Source organism: Callorhinchus milii, unplaced genomic scaffold (genome assembly GCF_018977255.1).
Source record: "Callorhinchus milii isolate IMCB2004 unplaced genomic scaffold, IMCB_Cmil_1.0 Scaffold3, whole genome shotgun sequence".
In the NCBI taxonomy this organism is placed as follows: Eukaryota; Metazoa; Chordata; class Chondrichthyes; order Chimaeriformes; family Callorhinchidae; genus Callorhinchus; species Callorhinchus milii.
The window spans coordinates 42,472,896-42,490,856 of record NW_024704744.1 but is presented as its reverse complement, the minus strand read 5'-3'; the positions used below and the strand labels follow the sequence as shown (position 1 = coordinate 42,490,856).

Here is a 17,961-nt window from a genome sequence, read left to right as displayed (position 1 = left end):
ACTGACAAGGCCAGATCCGGCATTGTGTGAGCTGCTTAATGTTATGTGTTGCTTTTCCGGATAATGTGTACTGTGAAGCTGGTCACCCCAAATTTCCTTTTCTTTGTGTCTGCCTATATTACTTTAAAACAAAACACCCACTGGGTAAAATAAAATAGCTTTCTTTATCTCCTTCAGTAACTGCAACAAAATTATGGGAAACAAAAGGTTAAAGAGTACATTGAAATGAAAATTTTGTTCCCCGGTGGTAGTCAAATCAAAGGTACCAATAAGACCATGCAAGTAGGAAGGGTTGCCAGACAATCACGGCTTATCATGGAAAAGACCGTATGTCGATGTTGTTTGGAAAGGCTGCAGTGTAGTTTACCACAGAATAAGGGAACTGGGAAGTGGTGATGCCTTGTGCTGCAGCTCTCAGATTCCACTCCACCACCTCTTATGTTCATTTGTGTGTTAGCAAACTCCTTCCTAAACTGTCACACAAGAAAAGCACCTTATGTTGTCAAGTTATCTCGTAGCGCTGCACAGTATTTACTATAACATGTGGTGATTGTGTATTTTGTAGGCGAATGTGGTATTCAGTTTGCCACAGAAATGTCCTGCAAACAGCTATGGAGTGAGTGACCAATTTTATTTGCAGGATGTTTGGCCAAGACACCAGGAAAAGCTCCCTTGATGGTCTTTTCTCTACCTATATTTTTTTTATTTCCCTACACATGGCCAGCTCAGACGTGTTTCACTAAACAACAACAACAACAAGATTCCATTTATAAAGCGCCTTTCACGTCAGGAGGACGTCCCAAGGCGCTGGGAAAAAAAGACTGTTAATATCATCCAATACTCTGCAGCTCGTGTACTCTCATGGACCAGGCTCCGTGATCCCATCACTCGCACCCTCCCCCGACTCCACTGGCTCCTCATCCCCCAGAGGTTCGAGTTCAAGATCCTCGTCCTCACCTTTAAGGCCATCCATGGCCTTGCCCCCTCCTACCTCTCTGACCTGCTGACTCCCTACCGACTTGCCCGCTCCCTCCGTTCATCAGGCTCCTGCCTGCTCCATGTCTCCTGCCCGACCCGCCCTACCATCGGTGGCCGGGCTTTCAGCCTCTCTGACTCCGCACTCTAGAACTCCATCCCACGGTCCCTTCACCTCACTTACTCCCTTGTCTCCTTCAAGGCCGGTCTCAAGACCCTTCTCTTCGACCGTGCCTTTGGTTGCCCTCCCACCCCTCTACCCTCCCTCACCCCTACACCCCCCTCCCCCATGCTCGGGCCCCGACACCTGACTGTTCAGCGCTTTGGGACGTCCTCCTGACGTGAAAGGCGCTCTTAATGTAATTTTGTTGTTGTTGATGTAGGAACAGATGTACACGGCCATTCAGCCCAACTAGTCCAGGTCAGCGTTTATACTCCACATGAGCCCCACTCCTCTGATACGACATCTGTTAAAGCAGCCACCACAGCATTAAGCTGGCTTTTGGCAATGGATTGTGGGCAAGTGGATGGAGCAAATCAAAGCTATAATCATTTACTCTGTCAAGTCTGCTCTGCTTTTTTTATATAAGATCTTTGCAGCTCCTATAAAATATTCCTTAATCACATTCTCTTGCTTCCATTATTATTACTACTTTGCAATTGCCTATCTGTTTCCATTTTAATTGTTTGAATTCATTGAGCATCTGTAGCATTACACGTTTTTGTAACCGTTTGTGTAAAGAAATGCTTCCTGGATCTACTTTTAACTGGTGAGGCTCATTTTAATATGGTGTCCCCTATGTCCTTGTTCTGGATTTGTCTTTTGAAGAGAAGAGTTGTTTCCTGTCTGCTTTGTCAATTCCTCTCATTATTTTAAACACCTCAGTCAGATCACCCCTTAATCTTAGTTTAACTCTGGGGAATATAACCCAATTTAATTCAGCCTTTCATTATGAAGAGGTAACCGCTTCCTCAGTCCTTTTGAAAGAGGATAGAGAACAGACATATTGTGATGTCCTTGTATTCCTGAATCTTAGAAATTATATTAATAATAATAAGCTTTTTGATATAGTGTCTATTCATGTTTCAAGGTGCTTCACAGGATTTTAATGTAAAACTTAGTGATTGTATTTTGTCAGCGAATTACAGCACAGGGGGAGACTTGTATTCGGTCTCAAATCAGTAGCTGTTTATTAAGGACTTTAACGCAATGGAATATAGATCTCTTTGCAAATCTAGGTCAGATGAGTTTCCCTTCCCTCTTCCTGCCTTCAAAGTAGCATCTGAGTTGTTGCCTTACGTTACCTTTTGTTGAAGAAGTTCAAGGCTGAGATTAAATCACATATGTTTATTAATTGGACTCTGATAAATAAGAATCCAAGATGCTTCCAGCTGTTTTATGGTTTGTTCCCAGACCCCACAATAACATTCTGAGTGTCGGCTCCATCGCCTCAACATTTTCTTGCTGTATGTGAAACTATTGTTGTGGTTCTAGGTGACACACACATGGAAACTGATCGCCATAAGAGTCTCCAAACACTTTTTTACACTGTGTGACAGTTTATCTGTTTTTTCCTAGTTTCCCCCTTCATCTCATTTTGGCAAAGGGGAATTTCCATCTGCAGGTGGCATTACATATGTGGAAGCCTCAGTCCATAGGTTGGAATATTTTTAAGCATGGTTACGGGTTTCTACCTGAATCCCCAAAAATCATTTTGACAATGGGTGTTATTATCCATTATCATTATTAACATTATTTATGTTAATGATATTAATGTTAATGTGATTACCATTAATTCTAATGTTATTAACATTATCCCATCCCAGCTGAATATCTGTTACTTTCTCTCCCCACACTGCGCTGTAAATAAGTGGTCTGGAAGACAGTATGTGGAAAGAGCGTGTAGAAATTTCAGACTAGAAGGTCATGAAAATGAACTTGCTGCTTTGCCATAAGATTTGAGAGTAGTCTAACTTCTGACGTTAGTGAATGTGTGATCAACCAATCCCCGCACAGAAACCTAGCTGTAAGCCTCTAATAAAGAATCCTTTGCACACACAGGGATTGAGATTTTTCATTGGAGATTTATTGCAGTCAGACCAAGGAGATATTATTTTATTACTTTCTTCCTCGGAGTGATAAGGGAAAAGGTTTTGACACAAAAATTATTTTCTATTCTCGCTGCAACGATAATCAGAGTAAAAGTACGTTATTTTGAAGTAATCTTCCACATATAAGATCTATGAATTGAAAAGAAATCAAATATAACAGCAATTGTAATAGCTAATGGTTTTTTTCAACTAGGTACATGTACTCTATATAGTTACAAGCTTCAAATACAAAAGACTGATAATGTTGTAATGATTGAGACTGCACTCTAACCAGAATTTGTGTGCAGTAGTGCTTCACCCTTTCACAGATTAACTCCTTCACTATACTCAATGGACACAATGAATCTGTTATTTTGTCTGTGAACAAAGTTACATGTGATTGCTTGAGATGGATGCCATCTTTGACCAGGAACTTTTAATTTCTCTGATAAATGTTCTGAGATCGATATTTTCGTGGCATTCTAATCGCACTTATAACAAAAATAAGTGCAAGATTTGATAAATTCTTATTTAGCAAAATAAAAACAAATGCTCCCTAAGTAGCTGGTTAGGGATTAAACATGCTTTTTAAGTTATTCATGCTGACTCTCAGATCTAGCGTAAGTAAAAAGAGTGGAGTCCTGTAGTGTCACGAGAGGACCCGGGTTCAATTCCCTGGCGGGGCAATACATTAGGCAAGTTTCCTTACTCCTCATTCTTCATCTTACCTAGCGGTAAGTAGGAATCCAATTTTAGTTGATTGGCAGATAGCTTTCCAGAAGTAATAATCTCTCAAAAAAAAATGGTCACTTGATCTATGACTATTTGTGGGACATTGCTGTGTGCAATTGGCTACAGCATTTCACCCACAAAATACAGTCAATCCACTTCAAGTGCCTCATATATATATATATATATATATATATATTCTGTGAAGTGCTTTGAGTCGTCTTAATGACGCGATAATAATAATAATCCTTGCATTTGATATAGCGCTTTTCACTTCGGGAGGACGTCCCAAAGCGCTTCACAGAACACACTGTATAGTGAATTGACTGTATATTTGTGGGCGAACGCGGCAGCCAATTGCGCACAGCAATGTCCCACAAACAGTCGTGGATTGAAAATGACCAATTTTATTACTGTTTTTTTGGTTTTGGAGGGATTATTATTAGGCTCTGTGTGGAGTAAGGAAACTTGCCCAAGGTTTCACCCTCTGCCTGGAATTGAACTCAGGTCTCTCGCTTGCAAAGCGAGTGCTCTAACCACTGAGCTACAGGACTCCACGATAAAATGCAAGCATCATTATTATAAAAGATTGGCATTTCAGCTCACAGGGTTTACATTATGGATAAGTTTCAAACAAATAAGTCTGCATGTTAGTATACAAACTATCTTCAGAATTTCATTTCAGCCCCTCTGCATACTGTTCAGCAGCTGTGGGGCTTCTGATAATTGTCTTGTTTAGCAGTTCCTCCCACTAACTTTATATCTTCTAGATTTTATCTTGTAAACCCTTATGGATTAAATTAGTGAGTGAATTTTGTACCATTGCACTGTTGTTAAACTATGTTAGTGCCAATGCATTAGAACCTAATGCAATTTAACATCTGCCCTGTATTGTCATTCTTCTCCTTTATCAGTGGTTAGGATTTATGCACCCATTAAAAGGATAAGGATTAATGTTATAAACGTATTGATTTCCCAGTGCCCTGACCTTGCCTCCTTGTTGCTGGGGTCACCAGCACAGAGGAGATTGACGTAATGGTAGTATCGTACTGTTTTCAACCTAGTTTTTAAGAATATCAGCTTCTGTGATGGCTCAGTAAAGTCCAATGAGAACATGATCACATAGACATAGAAGGTCCCAGATTTGATTTCAACCATGGTGGGAGTTTGGGAGGTGGGGTGGGGGTGGGAAGAGGATAACAATTGGTCTCAGCCCCTTATAGTTGTGGAGTGAAAAATCAACTTCTTGAAAAAAAATAGGTGTATCTGTTCAGCCCCGGAAAGGTAGCACAGAGCTCTACGAGTTGGGAGTGTGGACTGGATACTGTGAGCTGAAGCTACCTTTAAACTGATGTCTTAGAATGGCCCACCAGATAATGAGACGTTATTAGCAGTGCTGTACCAGTGCTAAACATTTAAAGTTCTGTTACCAGATATAAAATTACATAAGTATCACACTCTGTGTTTTGTTAATAGCTTTTTGTTGGATCAGCTGGGTACCTGGCACATGCAGAACCATGCAGAACTAAAGAGTATCCAAACCAGACAGAGTTCCACTTGTGCAAGAAATGGAGCCATTTGCCTGGAATGGAGGAAGCACACTCTCCCCAGAAGGGTAACAGGCAGCTCACTTAATCCAGGAATATTCATCCACCCTTTCATCATGTCCAGGCTTGATTATCCGAACTTGGCTTGATTAATCACCTCACTTCCCAGCTTCTCTTACACAAGCTGCAGACCATCCCAAACTCTGCAGCTTGTGTCCTGTCCTGCAGCAGAGTCTTTCAGCTTATCGCTTCCTTGCTCGGCTCCACTAGCTCTTTGTCCCCCCAGGCGATCAAATTCAAGTTCTTCGTCATCATATTCAGATTATTTCATGTCCTCGCCCCACACAACATTGGGTGGGCAATGTCATGAAAGGATTTGAAAAGAAATTTGCTCACTCAATCCACGACTGCTTGTGGGACGCTGCTGTGCGCAATTGGCTGCCGCATTTCGCCCACAAAATACACAGTCAATCCAACAACAACAACAAAATTACATTTGTAAAGCCCCTTTCCCGTCGGGAGGATGCCCCAAGGTGCTGAACAGACAGAGTTTCGGACCCGAGCTGGGGGTTAGGATCAGGGAGGGTGGAGGGCAGAGGGGGAAGAAGGGTGATCAAAAACACGGTCTAAGAGGAGGGTCTTGAGATAGATCTTGAAGGAGGCAAAGGAGGCGGTGAGGCGGAGGGACTGCGGGATGGAGTTCCAGAGGGTGGGGGCAGAGTGGGAGAAGGCCCGCCCGCCAATGATAGGGCGAGTGAGGCAGGGGAAGTGAAGCATGCCAGAGCCAGCTGAGCAGAGGGAGCAAGCAGGATGGTAGGGGTTTAGGAGGTCGCAGAGGTAGTGGGGGGCAAGACCATAGAGGATTTTGAAAGTGAGGACCAGAATCGTGAATTGTGTCCTCTGTGTGATGGGAAGTCAGGGTCACAGAGTCTGGTGTGGGAGAGCACACGGGCTGCAGAGTTCTGGATGAGAGAAGAGTTGGGAAGGCCGACAAGCAAGGAGTTTGGATAGTCAAGCCTCGATGTAATGAAAGCGTGTATGAGGGTTTCGGCGACCTGCTGTGTGAGACAGTGGCGGAGCTGGGCGATTTTGCGGAGTAGGGGGAAGGCAGAGTGGGTCATGGCACAGATATGGGGTAGAAAGGAAAATTGAGGGTCAAACAAAGGTTCGATCTGATTCAGTGAGGTGGAGTGAGCATCCAAGTGCATCCCCTTTACAATACATTCTGTGAAGCGATTTGAGATGACTCAACGATGTGATAAGGTGCTAGGATTATTATTATTTCCTGTGTGACCTGCTGCAGCCACACCTACTTGGCCGCTCCCTCCACTCGACAAACACCTTTTCATCAGCTTAATTTCTGCTATATTATTATTATCTTTCTCTATGTGCTTAAAGACTGGTGTTCAAGATCATGAATATAAGTAGCTCCAGCACCACTCTTGAATGATTGTGATGTGATCTGAAGTACTGAATGGATTATTGTTTCATAATTCAGTGAGACAGCAACAACAAGTTACATTTATATAGCACCTTTCACAGAGACATACCCTTTGTCTTGCATGTAATTAGCAGAAGCAGAAGCTCCATCAATTGCAAAAGCCAATGCCTAGTATGAAACTGAGCTGCACAGATTGGTGAAGTTCCCAGTTTACTTTGTCAACATCCGCTGTCCAGATTCACACATAGGAATGGTCACGTGGGCGAGGTACAGGAAAACAGCTTGTGGAACCACTATCCAGAAACACTCAGCACCTCCAGGAGGGGAAGAGACAAAAATAGAAGATACCGGTGACATTTAGTTTATTAATTCCCGCCGCCACCCCAAGAATGACGTCAAACGTTATACATATCTTTGTTGTTGCTTGTTAATTTCAGTTTAATACACTTGCCTGGTTAAAAAAATCAGTAACTGGCATCTACATTGCATTCATCAAAAACTCCTTGCATGGATATGTTGAAAGAATGTTTGAGGCAGCCTTCATCAAAATGGGAACATGTTGGAGTGAATTCAGGTTTTAAGTACTTGGTGAATCAGTTTTTTTCCGTAACTATATATTGATTATCTAAACCATTCCGTGTCACATTTTAATGATCACTGGACGATATCCAATATGGACTAAAGATCACAAGTACCCACTAAAGAATAGTAATTCACATTATTATTCAATTAATAATCTTTTCAACCTTATTTAACAGCACAATACATAAGTCATGAAAGGTAGGCAAAGAAGAAAAGAAATTGCACTTTTACAGTTAAGCATCTCAAAGCATTTTGCGGCAATTGCTGTCAGGTGTATTGACTGTTTTTGCAGGCAGCCAATTTATGTAGCGCCGATCCCACTCTCACTGACCTGCCCATTATCTGGGAAGCTGTCTGTGAGGAATCCTCACTGATGTTTTGTTTTCATTCCCCAGGGAGTACTGAGGCCAGTGGTAGCATCCTAGTTAAAATCAGTTAACAGCACAGACTGGGTGTTGAATCGGATTTAGATGGGGTGCCCCACCTTTCCACCACAGCTGAATAGTCGAGGCAGGTTCACTGTCTGGGCTCACGTGTGGAGGATGTGGACCGAGGTACCAGAGGGTGACTGACACCTGTGGAACCGTACATCAGCAAATAGTTGATGCACAGAGAGAGAAACAGTTACAGAAACTGCCCCAAGGCAAATTTGATACATTTCTGATGTTGGATACCCTTATTTTCTGTATGTTTTCTCTGGACCGCAGAGGCACTTGAAGAACAGAGTGAACAGATGCGGCTGTCGCAAGCCGGTGATTCTTTAGAAATGAATGAAGCTTTCCCCAGATGAAAGATTTCCTGGCGGACAAATCCCGATGTGTAATCCTGGCTCATTCAAAATGTTAAACTCATTTTGTGAAAAAAATGTTTTACCTCATCTCCTGATAATTATTGATTAGCTGCCGTTCAGTTGCTGCTTTAATAACTGTTTTTAAGTACAAACTTTTTCCCTCTGCTAATTTCTGATATATAGTGTGTCCTACTACATTTTTCTAATTTTGTCCCAAATGGCCTCTCTGCTCCTGCTCAACTTCCTCTCGGGCTGTAATGCCATGGAAGCTGGTTGCTCCCCAGTACCTGCCAAGTAACCAATATTCATGTGTTAGCAAGCCACTTGATCATTGAAGGTGTCAGAGCTGAGCCTGACCCCATCAGCTGCCAATCACACATACATCCAGTAGAGGATGCTAAAGCGGGTCCAAGAACAGGAACCCTGGCTGCTTTCCCCCTCCCTTAACCTGGGAAAGTTGTGGCCAATTTAGTCTTCCCATGTAATCCTGGCTGAGATCAGGTGTTAGCGGGACTGATATTGGAACCAGTGAGGTCATAGTACGTACGCTACAGCTGTACCCACTACAGTGGTGGTTAACCTGTCAAAAAGTGGTCCCCCGAACATTCGCACCAGTCTAGGTAAGTCCATGTTTGATTGGCAGTGAGTTTTCATTTTTTCTTTATTGAATATTTCTTGATTTACAGCATGAATCAAGAAATATTCAATCAAGAACATTTATTTTAATGGCCAGCCATGGTTGGCCACCACTGCACTACACCACTGGGGCTGTCTGTTCATTTTTCGTCTCCATGTTTCTCCCCTGCTCGGTTTATGGAGAAGTTTGCATTTTTTGGCTTCGAGAGGGTTATGGCAGGGGAGCTACTCTTGTGTGAGCTGGACAATGGACCTTGCAGCCTTGTCTAACTGAGCCTCTCCTCACCCCAAATTCATACAATAACTTGCATTTATACAGCACGCTTCGCACAGGATAGTGTCTTGGAATGCTGAGGAGCCTTACAGCAGGCAGCTCTGGATAGTGATCACGAATGGGGACATTGGATCATTCTTTCCCTCTCAGACTTGGGACACTGAGGCAAATTGCGACCCCAATGGCTGACGCAGCTAAGATGAGCTAATACAGCACATACTGGGATTCAAAGCTGTGACTAGTGCTCACTCAGCAGTGCCTTTACTCATGAGTCCATCAGGTCATTAGTAACTTCTAAGCACTTCTACATTTTAATTAAACTTGGCAAATGCTTCTGATTCCCCTGAGCCCCTATTGCCAAAATTAGATCCTAGTACAATGGGTAAACTTCATAGACAGGGGATACCCCCTAGGGACATTAGGGAAGTGATTTCCTTTCATGAGTTCCTTAGAAGAACAGGCACAGTAATAACGTAGTACAGCATCTATGTGAACTTTCTGTGCTTGAACATGAAGCTGCCATCTCATTTAGAAGGAAGCATCACTTTGTGAGTTTATATATGCTTGTACATGGCCTGTGATCTTGTAGTGTTTGTGCGTTGGATCTGTGTGGCATATCTGCTTTGATGCTCCTTTTACTCCCCCCACACACACCTAGACAAAGATCCCCAGTTGTTTTAAAAGGATTGTTTTATATTTGCCCATGTGGAGTTAGGAATCCACAGAGGCCTGTAGGTACCTCAGGAGAGCTGTTAAGTTGGACGTTGCGAAGTAGAAAACACCTGCTCAGGTGACGTATCTGGCAGCTAAGCCCAAGCTGCTTGCTGCCTATGAGGTTTGTGTTCCTATCTGTACAGAACTGTTACCTTAGCTTCCCTGAGGCCTGGGAGAGATTGCTAAACCCACCTGGAGAAGAGCCTGTGGGATTTATAATGTGTTTAAAAGTATTATTAACCCTTTCTGCGGGGAGTAGTTTGCGCTGATATATCCCTAAAGATTTTAACCAAACATTAATAGCTCATTGTAGAATAAGTTAGTTTTTGATGGTGAATGAGCAAATGTACCCGCAAATGTTTATAACTGCTGACTTGTGACTAAGGAATTGACAATATGATGGTGATGAAATTCATAAATTGAGGCAGTAGAGCGAACCTATGGAGAATTGTGGCCAATTCTACTGAGATTGTTTGAAGCTTTAATGGAAAATAGAGGGATGAAATGCCTCCTAAATGTGTTTTCTCATCAGTGAAACTGATGCGTCATAGGTTTATCATGATAAAAGGCACATGAAACATTTAAAGAAATACAGGACTTGGCAATCACGCAGTAAATTTAATGAACAATCAAATTGATATCTACTGCCTCATTCAACTCAGTTATTATGTTTATTATATTCACAGTCATCAGCAGTTTAGCACTGTCTTTTGTATTCTTGAGCATGGTTGGACAATTACTTTGCCACAGGGGGTGAAGACTCGTCATCCCATGCCACTATCGTAAAAAAAGTACAACATGAACAAAGACCATTAAAGCTCATCAAGTCTGACCCTTCCAATGGATCATGTGTAATTTCACTGTCAATATTTCTTCCTAGTTTATCCAAAGGGAAATAGGCATCTGGCCATTGGATGTCAGCAGTGATAGCATTCTTGCCTCTGAGACAGAAGGTTGTGAATTTGGAACCCACGTAGTATAAGCCAACATGGTCCAACCGGCAGCACTCGGCCTCCAGCGACCTGGTGGGTGATTTTATGCAGCCTGCAAACTATTTCAGACTTCAGTTTTATCTCCCAGCTGCACCTCTCTTGTGATCGGTCTGCATGCTGTGACAGCACCGTCAGGATCCATGTTACTCGTGCCTTGTGTAACCTGGGGAGTTGCAGGGAGAATCTAGGCCCAGCAGGACTATAAGTCTCTGCAGGAAACGGAAGATAGAATTAGAAAATAGAGCATTTCAGTGTAAGTGGGAAATTGATTATTTGTGTATTGAAAATAATAATAACAATCCTTGCATTTGATATAGCGCCTTATATTGTCGAGATGTTTCAAAGCGCTTCACAGAATATACTGTAAAGTGAATTGGCTGCTTATTTTGTGGGTGAAATACAGCAGCCAATTGCGCACAGCAGTGTCCCATAAACAGTCGTGGATTGAGTGACCAAATTATTTTTTGAGGGAATTTTACCCCCAAAAAAGCGATCTGCCAATACGTCTAACAACTGGGTTCCTCCTTACTGCTAGGTGAACAGAGGTATGTGGAGTAAGGAAATTTGCCCAATGTTTCACTCAGCCTGGAATTGAGCCCAGATCCTCTAGCTTGCGAGACGAGTGCTCAACCACTAAGCTACAAAAAGGTTTGGTAGGTTTGCTGAAACAAAATGGAATTGCATGTACTACCTCCCACTGCATCATACACTAATAGTCCCTTTGCTGAAAACTAGTGAAACTGAATTATTTTATATTTTATATATTTTATATTCAAAATAATCTTTATTCAAAATTATCTTTGTTAGTTTTGCAATGATGGATTAATCTGATAGGGTTTTGTTGAGCATTCTCTGTTGGGGCCTCCATGTGCTCAGTTGATATCTTGTATTTTGACTTTAATACATTACAAAATTTGTTGCATTTATTTTCATTTGAGATGATCATTATTAAGTAATACAGTCACACAATTTTAAACAGGATTTCTATATGATTCTTTATGTTTCTGGAAGAGAAAAACAAAAATATTGCTTATGCGGCCCGCAGACTTCTCTCACGTGAAATCCAGCCTTTGACACCAAAAAAGGTTGGACCACCCAGGTCTAAGCTGACACTCCAATGCAGCACTGGAGTGCGTTACATTGTTGGAGGTGTTGTTCTTTCTGATGAGACATTATAGCAAGGCCCTATCTGCCTGTTCAGGTGGATGTTAAAGATCCCATGGCATTATTCGAAAAGCTAACAATCCAACAATCCCCCAAATAAAATTGGTCATTCACTTTATGGCTGTCTGTGTGACATTGCTGTGTGCAAATTGACTGCCAAGTTTGCCCACAAAACACATATATACACAAACATTGCACTTTACAAAATAAAGTGAAGCTCTTTGGGACATCCTCCCAGGATGCAAAATGTGCTATATCAAATATAAGGATTATTATTATTTCCGTGTGCATCTCGCCTGCTGCATTCGCCTGCAAAATTCTCAGCCTTTATGGTAAATCCTGTGAAACTCTTTGAAACCAGTTAAGGTAGAAGCATCGGGACGGACATTTTGTCCGACTTAATGTGGAATTGGAGCCAGGATACGAGATGTAATTTAGTCGCACAATGCAGGGAAATTGTAGGCCTAGTAACCTTGTGTGGGTGTGAGAATTTTTTTTTGCCAGCAGTGCAAAGGTTTTCTAAAACCCTTTCAGCATTCAATGTACACCAGGGTTTTTCTGGTACACTTTCCAATGTAAATGGTGCATGTTATAAGTGAAGCAGTATGGCTCGTATCAAACGTCCCGACGTGAAAGATCCTATACAAATGTAATTTTTAATTGTTATTTAACTTGTGTTTCGCATGTGCAATATACGATTTGGAATTGTAAATCCACATAGCTTACAGTCTGCTTGTTAGTTATTAATTTGGAAATCTGTTGGGGGTGGGGAGAAAGACAGGTTAGGAATTGCACAATCTTCTGCAGTTAAATCTTTATAAGTGCATAATTCATTTCTATCAAAATATAATTGAATCACGACTGACATGATGAGAAAGAATATGAATAAAGATTTGGGATTCTATAATGCCATCTTATGTGTATTTATCCAGATTCTGTTACATGGTCAAGCAGTACAGAACCAAGCTTGTAGAGTTTTGTTCTCATAAAGCAGGCATTCATGCAGAGAATCATACCGCACAGGTAGTTTATTTGAGTCACCTGAGCCTACATTAGATATTTATGTTATGCTTTACATCAATTCTCTAGAATAAAAGGAGAATTTAGAAAAGAGCTTGCCAGTCTTTTAATATACACTTTACTTAAGGGATTACAAAGATAACATCTGTTTGACTTATAAAGAAACACTATTATTTTTTCCATTCTACGCCAATGATGTAGCAGCTCATCGATACAACTGGCAAGCTGCAGAACCCTTTCCACAAAATTAATTATCTTGTCTGTGTCACGATTAAAGATATCTAAAGATTGCGTGCATGTGGGATTTCGTCTCCCACCTTTCCCAGGTCTAAAATGATGCACACAGGGTAGCCTTTTTGTCCGTTGAATTAAGCTCTTCAAAGCAGTGCTTTGAACATGCCCGTGTTGTTTAAGGTTATATTTGGATGGCTGCAAATGTCAGTCACTCAGCCATTAGTAAGCCTGGTGTGAGCACTGCTTACACTGGCTGAGAAGAAAGCAGTTGAATTGATCAAAGAGGATAAAGCTCAACTTACCTTTCCTGACAAAGGTCAGCAAGTTAAAAGACCAGTTACAGTTGTGTGAAAGCAGGTTATTTCTGTTCTATGAAATACTTTTGAACCGTAACAGTTTAACTGGTTTCTTCAAAAATTGCAATGTTTGGTAAAACCAAAATCAGTATGAACACGCTTTTTAAAAAAATCAATTTATAAAGTGTTACAATCTTGAATTATTAAGTCAGTTTGCACACGGTTGTCCTGCTGCATACACTGATCAAAGATAGTGTTTCCATTTAGAAACCTGACTTGTCTGACATTTGGACTCTGGCTTTTCCTGGAGGATGCACTTTAGCCTGGTCATTCAAAAACAGTTTAGCATAAATTAGTCCTGTTGAAATACACATTACATCGTTTACACAGTTGCGTATTGAAACTGACACACGTCTGATTTGGCTGTTCGCTCACCTGACATAATTATTTTTTGAAAACATTTTCATGGAAATAGTACCCTTCTGAGAAAATTAACAAAACCAGTTGTGCCTACCTCTGTCGTTACAGCTGAACTGTGTTTGTTATTATAATAAGAAGTTATATTTGATGGAGCGCCTTTCAAGTAGGGAAGATGTCGCAGAATACATTGCGAAGTGGAGTGATTGTGTGTATTGTTATCTCAGGATTTCACAAGGCGATAGTTAAGCAGATGTCTTAGGATCCCTGTCTATCCCGCTTTGTTGTTGATAATAATAATAATCTTTGCATTTGATATAGCGTCTTATCACATCGTCGAGACATCTCAAAGCTCTTCACAAGATATGTGGAAAGTGGATTGACTGTAATTTGTGGGCGAAACGTGGCAGCCAATTTGTGCACAGCGGTGTCCCACAGACAGCCATGGAGTGAAAGCCAATTTTATTTGGGAATTTGTTGGCCAGGAACCAGAAGAAACTTCCTCTCTTCTCAAATAGTGTCATGGGATCTTTAACATCCACTTGAACAGCCAGATGGGGATCTTTGACAACACAACCACAGCGCCGCATTGGAGCGTCAACTTTAGACTATGTGATTCCAACTGCTGTGCGCAATTTGCTGCCGTGTTTTGCCCACAAAATGTACAGTCAATTCACTTTACAGTATATTCTGTGAAGCGCGTTGAGACGTCTCGAAGACATGATCAAGCGTTATGTCAAACGCAAGGATTGTTATTATGGGATTAGAACCCATAGCCTTTTGACTCAGAGATAAGAGTGCTACCACTGCGCCAGGCTGACATATCAAGATGAGAGCAACTATAATTATGTATACCTGGCTTAGTTTTAGCACTCTCATCTCTGAGTCAGAAGGTTTCGGACACAAGCCCCTTGGTGGGATATGAATTCATAGTCTAGACTGACAGTCCATTGCAATTTTCATTGAAATTTTCAGCTGGATCCATTCAAATTTTCAATACTGAGATGGATAGATTTCGTGTGAGGTGAGGGTATCAAGGGATATGGGGCAAGGGCGGGTAATTGTGGTTGAGGTACAGATCAACCATGATCTAATAGAATTGCGGAACAGACTCAACGGACTGAATGGCCTACTCCTGTTCCTATGTTCCCAGTATTGGGGGAGCACTGCCATACCCTAGCAATGGGAGTCTTCTACTTTATCTGGCACTGTTATAACATCGTCTTGGATTCTCTTAAGCATGGTGATGGTTTTCCGCATGTTCAGACACCCAACTGACCAAAAAAATTGAAGATTGCAGTGGTCCTGTATTGATTTATCTGCCCTTTACAACAAAGTCACAGATTTATGTGTATTTGGGGACACTGAAGTCAGGATTGGGAAGTCAATGGACTTTAATTAACAGTGGAAGATCGTGATGTTTTCAGCACCCTCAGCAGTACGCTCGAGCGCTGTTGATGTGCACTGGCATTTTAAATCCTAATAAAATGAAGACGAGTTGCTGGTAAATTACATTTTGTATATTTTATTTCCTGTGGGAACAAACTGATTAACTTGTAACCAAGAAAAAAAAACAACCGCCATTTCATTTCACTAATGTTCACATTAAGATCACAGCTCACACAGATGTCACAAAATATCAGGGCAACTGTTCAGAGATTCAATGCTCTCTATGGAATTTACCCAGCTAAATTGTTTATTGTGTGTAACAGCATTGTGGTTTCCTTTGTGTTTGAGTTTAAATAATTTGTTTTGCTAGAAAGGTTTGGAAAGAGTGTAGAAACTACTGTTATAAAATACTACAGTGTAAACAAACCCATCATGTTTTGATGTTTAAGTTTCCTACTCTCCACATTCTATCTATCGGATCTCTTGCGACAAATGCATTGACTTCTTTGACTCATTTATACTGGTCTCCTTCAGTAATTTTCGCTGGAAATATATTCCACAGGTCTATTTCCATTTGATGTTTTAAAAAAACAAGTTCCATCTGATTTCCCTTCTTACTCCTGATTTGTGACTTGTGCGCCCAAGAATACTTCACCTCGGAGAACAATTTGCTTGGATCAAGACAATGGTTTTTCCGGGTATCCAAAGATAATTAGTGACTATTTTCCTTGGGGTCTTCAAGCTTTGGCTCTTGCCAACTTGTGCCTAATACTCTCCGGAATTAGATAAACAGGGTGCAGCCCTCCAAGGAGAGTCTGGTGTTCCATTCCAGACACAGGAATATCTGTGTGTCGGTGGCATCCATGGAAAACTGTTGGGTTTGGATACTCTTAAGCATGATGATGGGTTTCTGTATGTGTCAGACACCCATCTGACAAAAAAATCTTTTATGATCGTCGTTTTAAGGAGCTTGCCCAATCTTTTCTATTTTATTTAGGTTCCTTTTGATACCTCATCCCTTGTAAATGTGACCTTCACAGCATGTTTGGATCAAATCACCCAGGAGTCTTAAGTTATTTATATTAAGCTTTGAATTCAATGAGAATTTTAATATGTTACTGTATACAACACATGTTCATACTCTTGCTTAACTGACTCTTGCGTTTAGATTAGTGTGTGTAATTATTTTTTTCTTTTACAGGTAGCCTTTTTGAATCTGGATTAATGACTGTCATTTTCTGATGGGAATGACATTTGGATTAGGAGAAAAAGTGAATTAATTCAGAAAATCACAGGAAAGAAAATCATCTCAGAAGAAAAAATAGTGGATTGACAGAAGTGATTGAATACGCTTGCTGTGCAAGATAGTAATTTCATCACAGTAGTGACTCACCAAGGAAAAGACTACATTAAAGCATTGCATCTAGATTACCAAAAATGAAGTCACTGACTGGTATAAATCATTTATCAGGTTTGATATCTCCAGGGAAAATACATTATCACATGCAGAAATATGGTCAAGTTGGATATATTACCATGTAGGAATTATTTGGGAAGTGTTACAACTATCTTACATACTATTTCTCCTTACATCTCCAACCCTATTAGCTCTGAGTCTTCTTTAAAAAAATCAAATTGAACAGATTATAAATATTTACTGCTTTTCCTTTGTTTGCTACAATAATAATAATCCTTGCATTTGATAGAGCGCCTTATCACGTCTTTTAGACGTCTCAAAGCGCTTTACATAATACACTGTAAAGTGAATCGACTACTTTGTGGGCGAAATATTGCAGCTCATTGTGCATAGCAGTGTCCCACAAACAGTCGTGGATTGAAGTGATCAATTTTTTTTGAAGGAATTATTACCCCTGGAAAAGCGATCTGCCAATCGACTAACAACTGGTTCCTACATACTGCTAGGTAAACAGAGGCGTGTGGAGTAAGGAAACTTGCCCTACATTTCATCCTGCCCTGGAATTGAGCCACATGCTCTAAACACTGAGCTACAGCTATTTCCCTTCTTTACACCTGAGTGGCATTTATTCACTTTGCTCACTCACATGAACTAATGCATGAATAATGGTGAATGTCAGGGGGCTCCTTGATGGCGGGAGGGTGTCTTATCCTCTCCAGCACCACATTCCTTTCCAACAGGAGTTGCTAGACAGTGATCAGGAGAGGGACCTTGTTATTTCTCTCCTCAGATCACTAAATTGCCCTCAATGCCCTTAATCTGAAGAGAGAGGAAGTGGCTGGTGATCACTCTCCTGATCATTGTACTGAAGAGGACAAAATTTACTTAAGTGGCAATTTCTTCTCTCTTCTCCCCCCCAACCCTCCCCATCCTCCCTTTGGGTTAACATGCCTCTGCAGCTCTGTGTAGCTCAGTTTCACACAAGCAATGGTTTTGCCAGTGGAAAGCCACAATGTATATTAGTGCAGAGCAGCAGTTTTAGCAGAGGGCTGGTTAGTATGGGGCAATAATATTAATATCAGTGCCTTAGCCACATCTGCTTGGTGTTTCCTCTCTGTAGGAACGTATCCTGATTACCCAATTCAAGAGAGTATTGGTCCTGGGTTGGTGAGACCCAAGGCTTGGGGACTCCAGGAGTGTACTTTGGAATGCTGCAAGAGTATAATCAGCTAAAACCGCATAGCTTACCATTG

The 17,961-nt window shown here is 41.2% G+C and overlaps 1 protein-coding gene across 2 annotated transcripts in view; it reads left to right on the top strand.

The window, feature by feature from the left end:
• Window positions 1-16,729, top strand: part of ube3d (ubiquitin protein ligase E3D) — an 89,770-nt gene extending 73,041 nt beyond the window's left edge. Inside the window, exons 10-11 of one of the 2 annotated variants that reach the window (XM_007905058.2) lie at window positions 5,272-5,410; window positions 16,493-16,729. In XM_007905058.2, coding sequence (XP_007903249.2) covers window positions 5,272-5,410; window positions 16,493-16,533 — 180 coding nt within the window. In that variant the 3' untranslated portion in view covers window positions 16,534-16,729. The remainder of the gene's footprint in view (window positions 1-5,271; window positions 5,411-16,492) is intronic. The other variant, XM_007905061.2, reaches the window with a different exon arrangement.
• The last annotated feature ends 1,232 nt before the right edge of the window (window positions 16,730-17,961 follow it).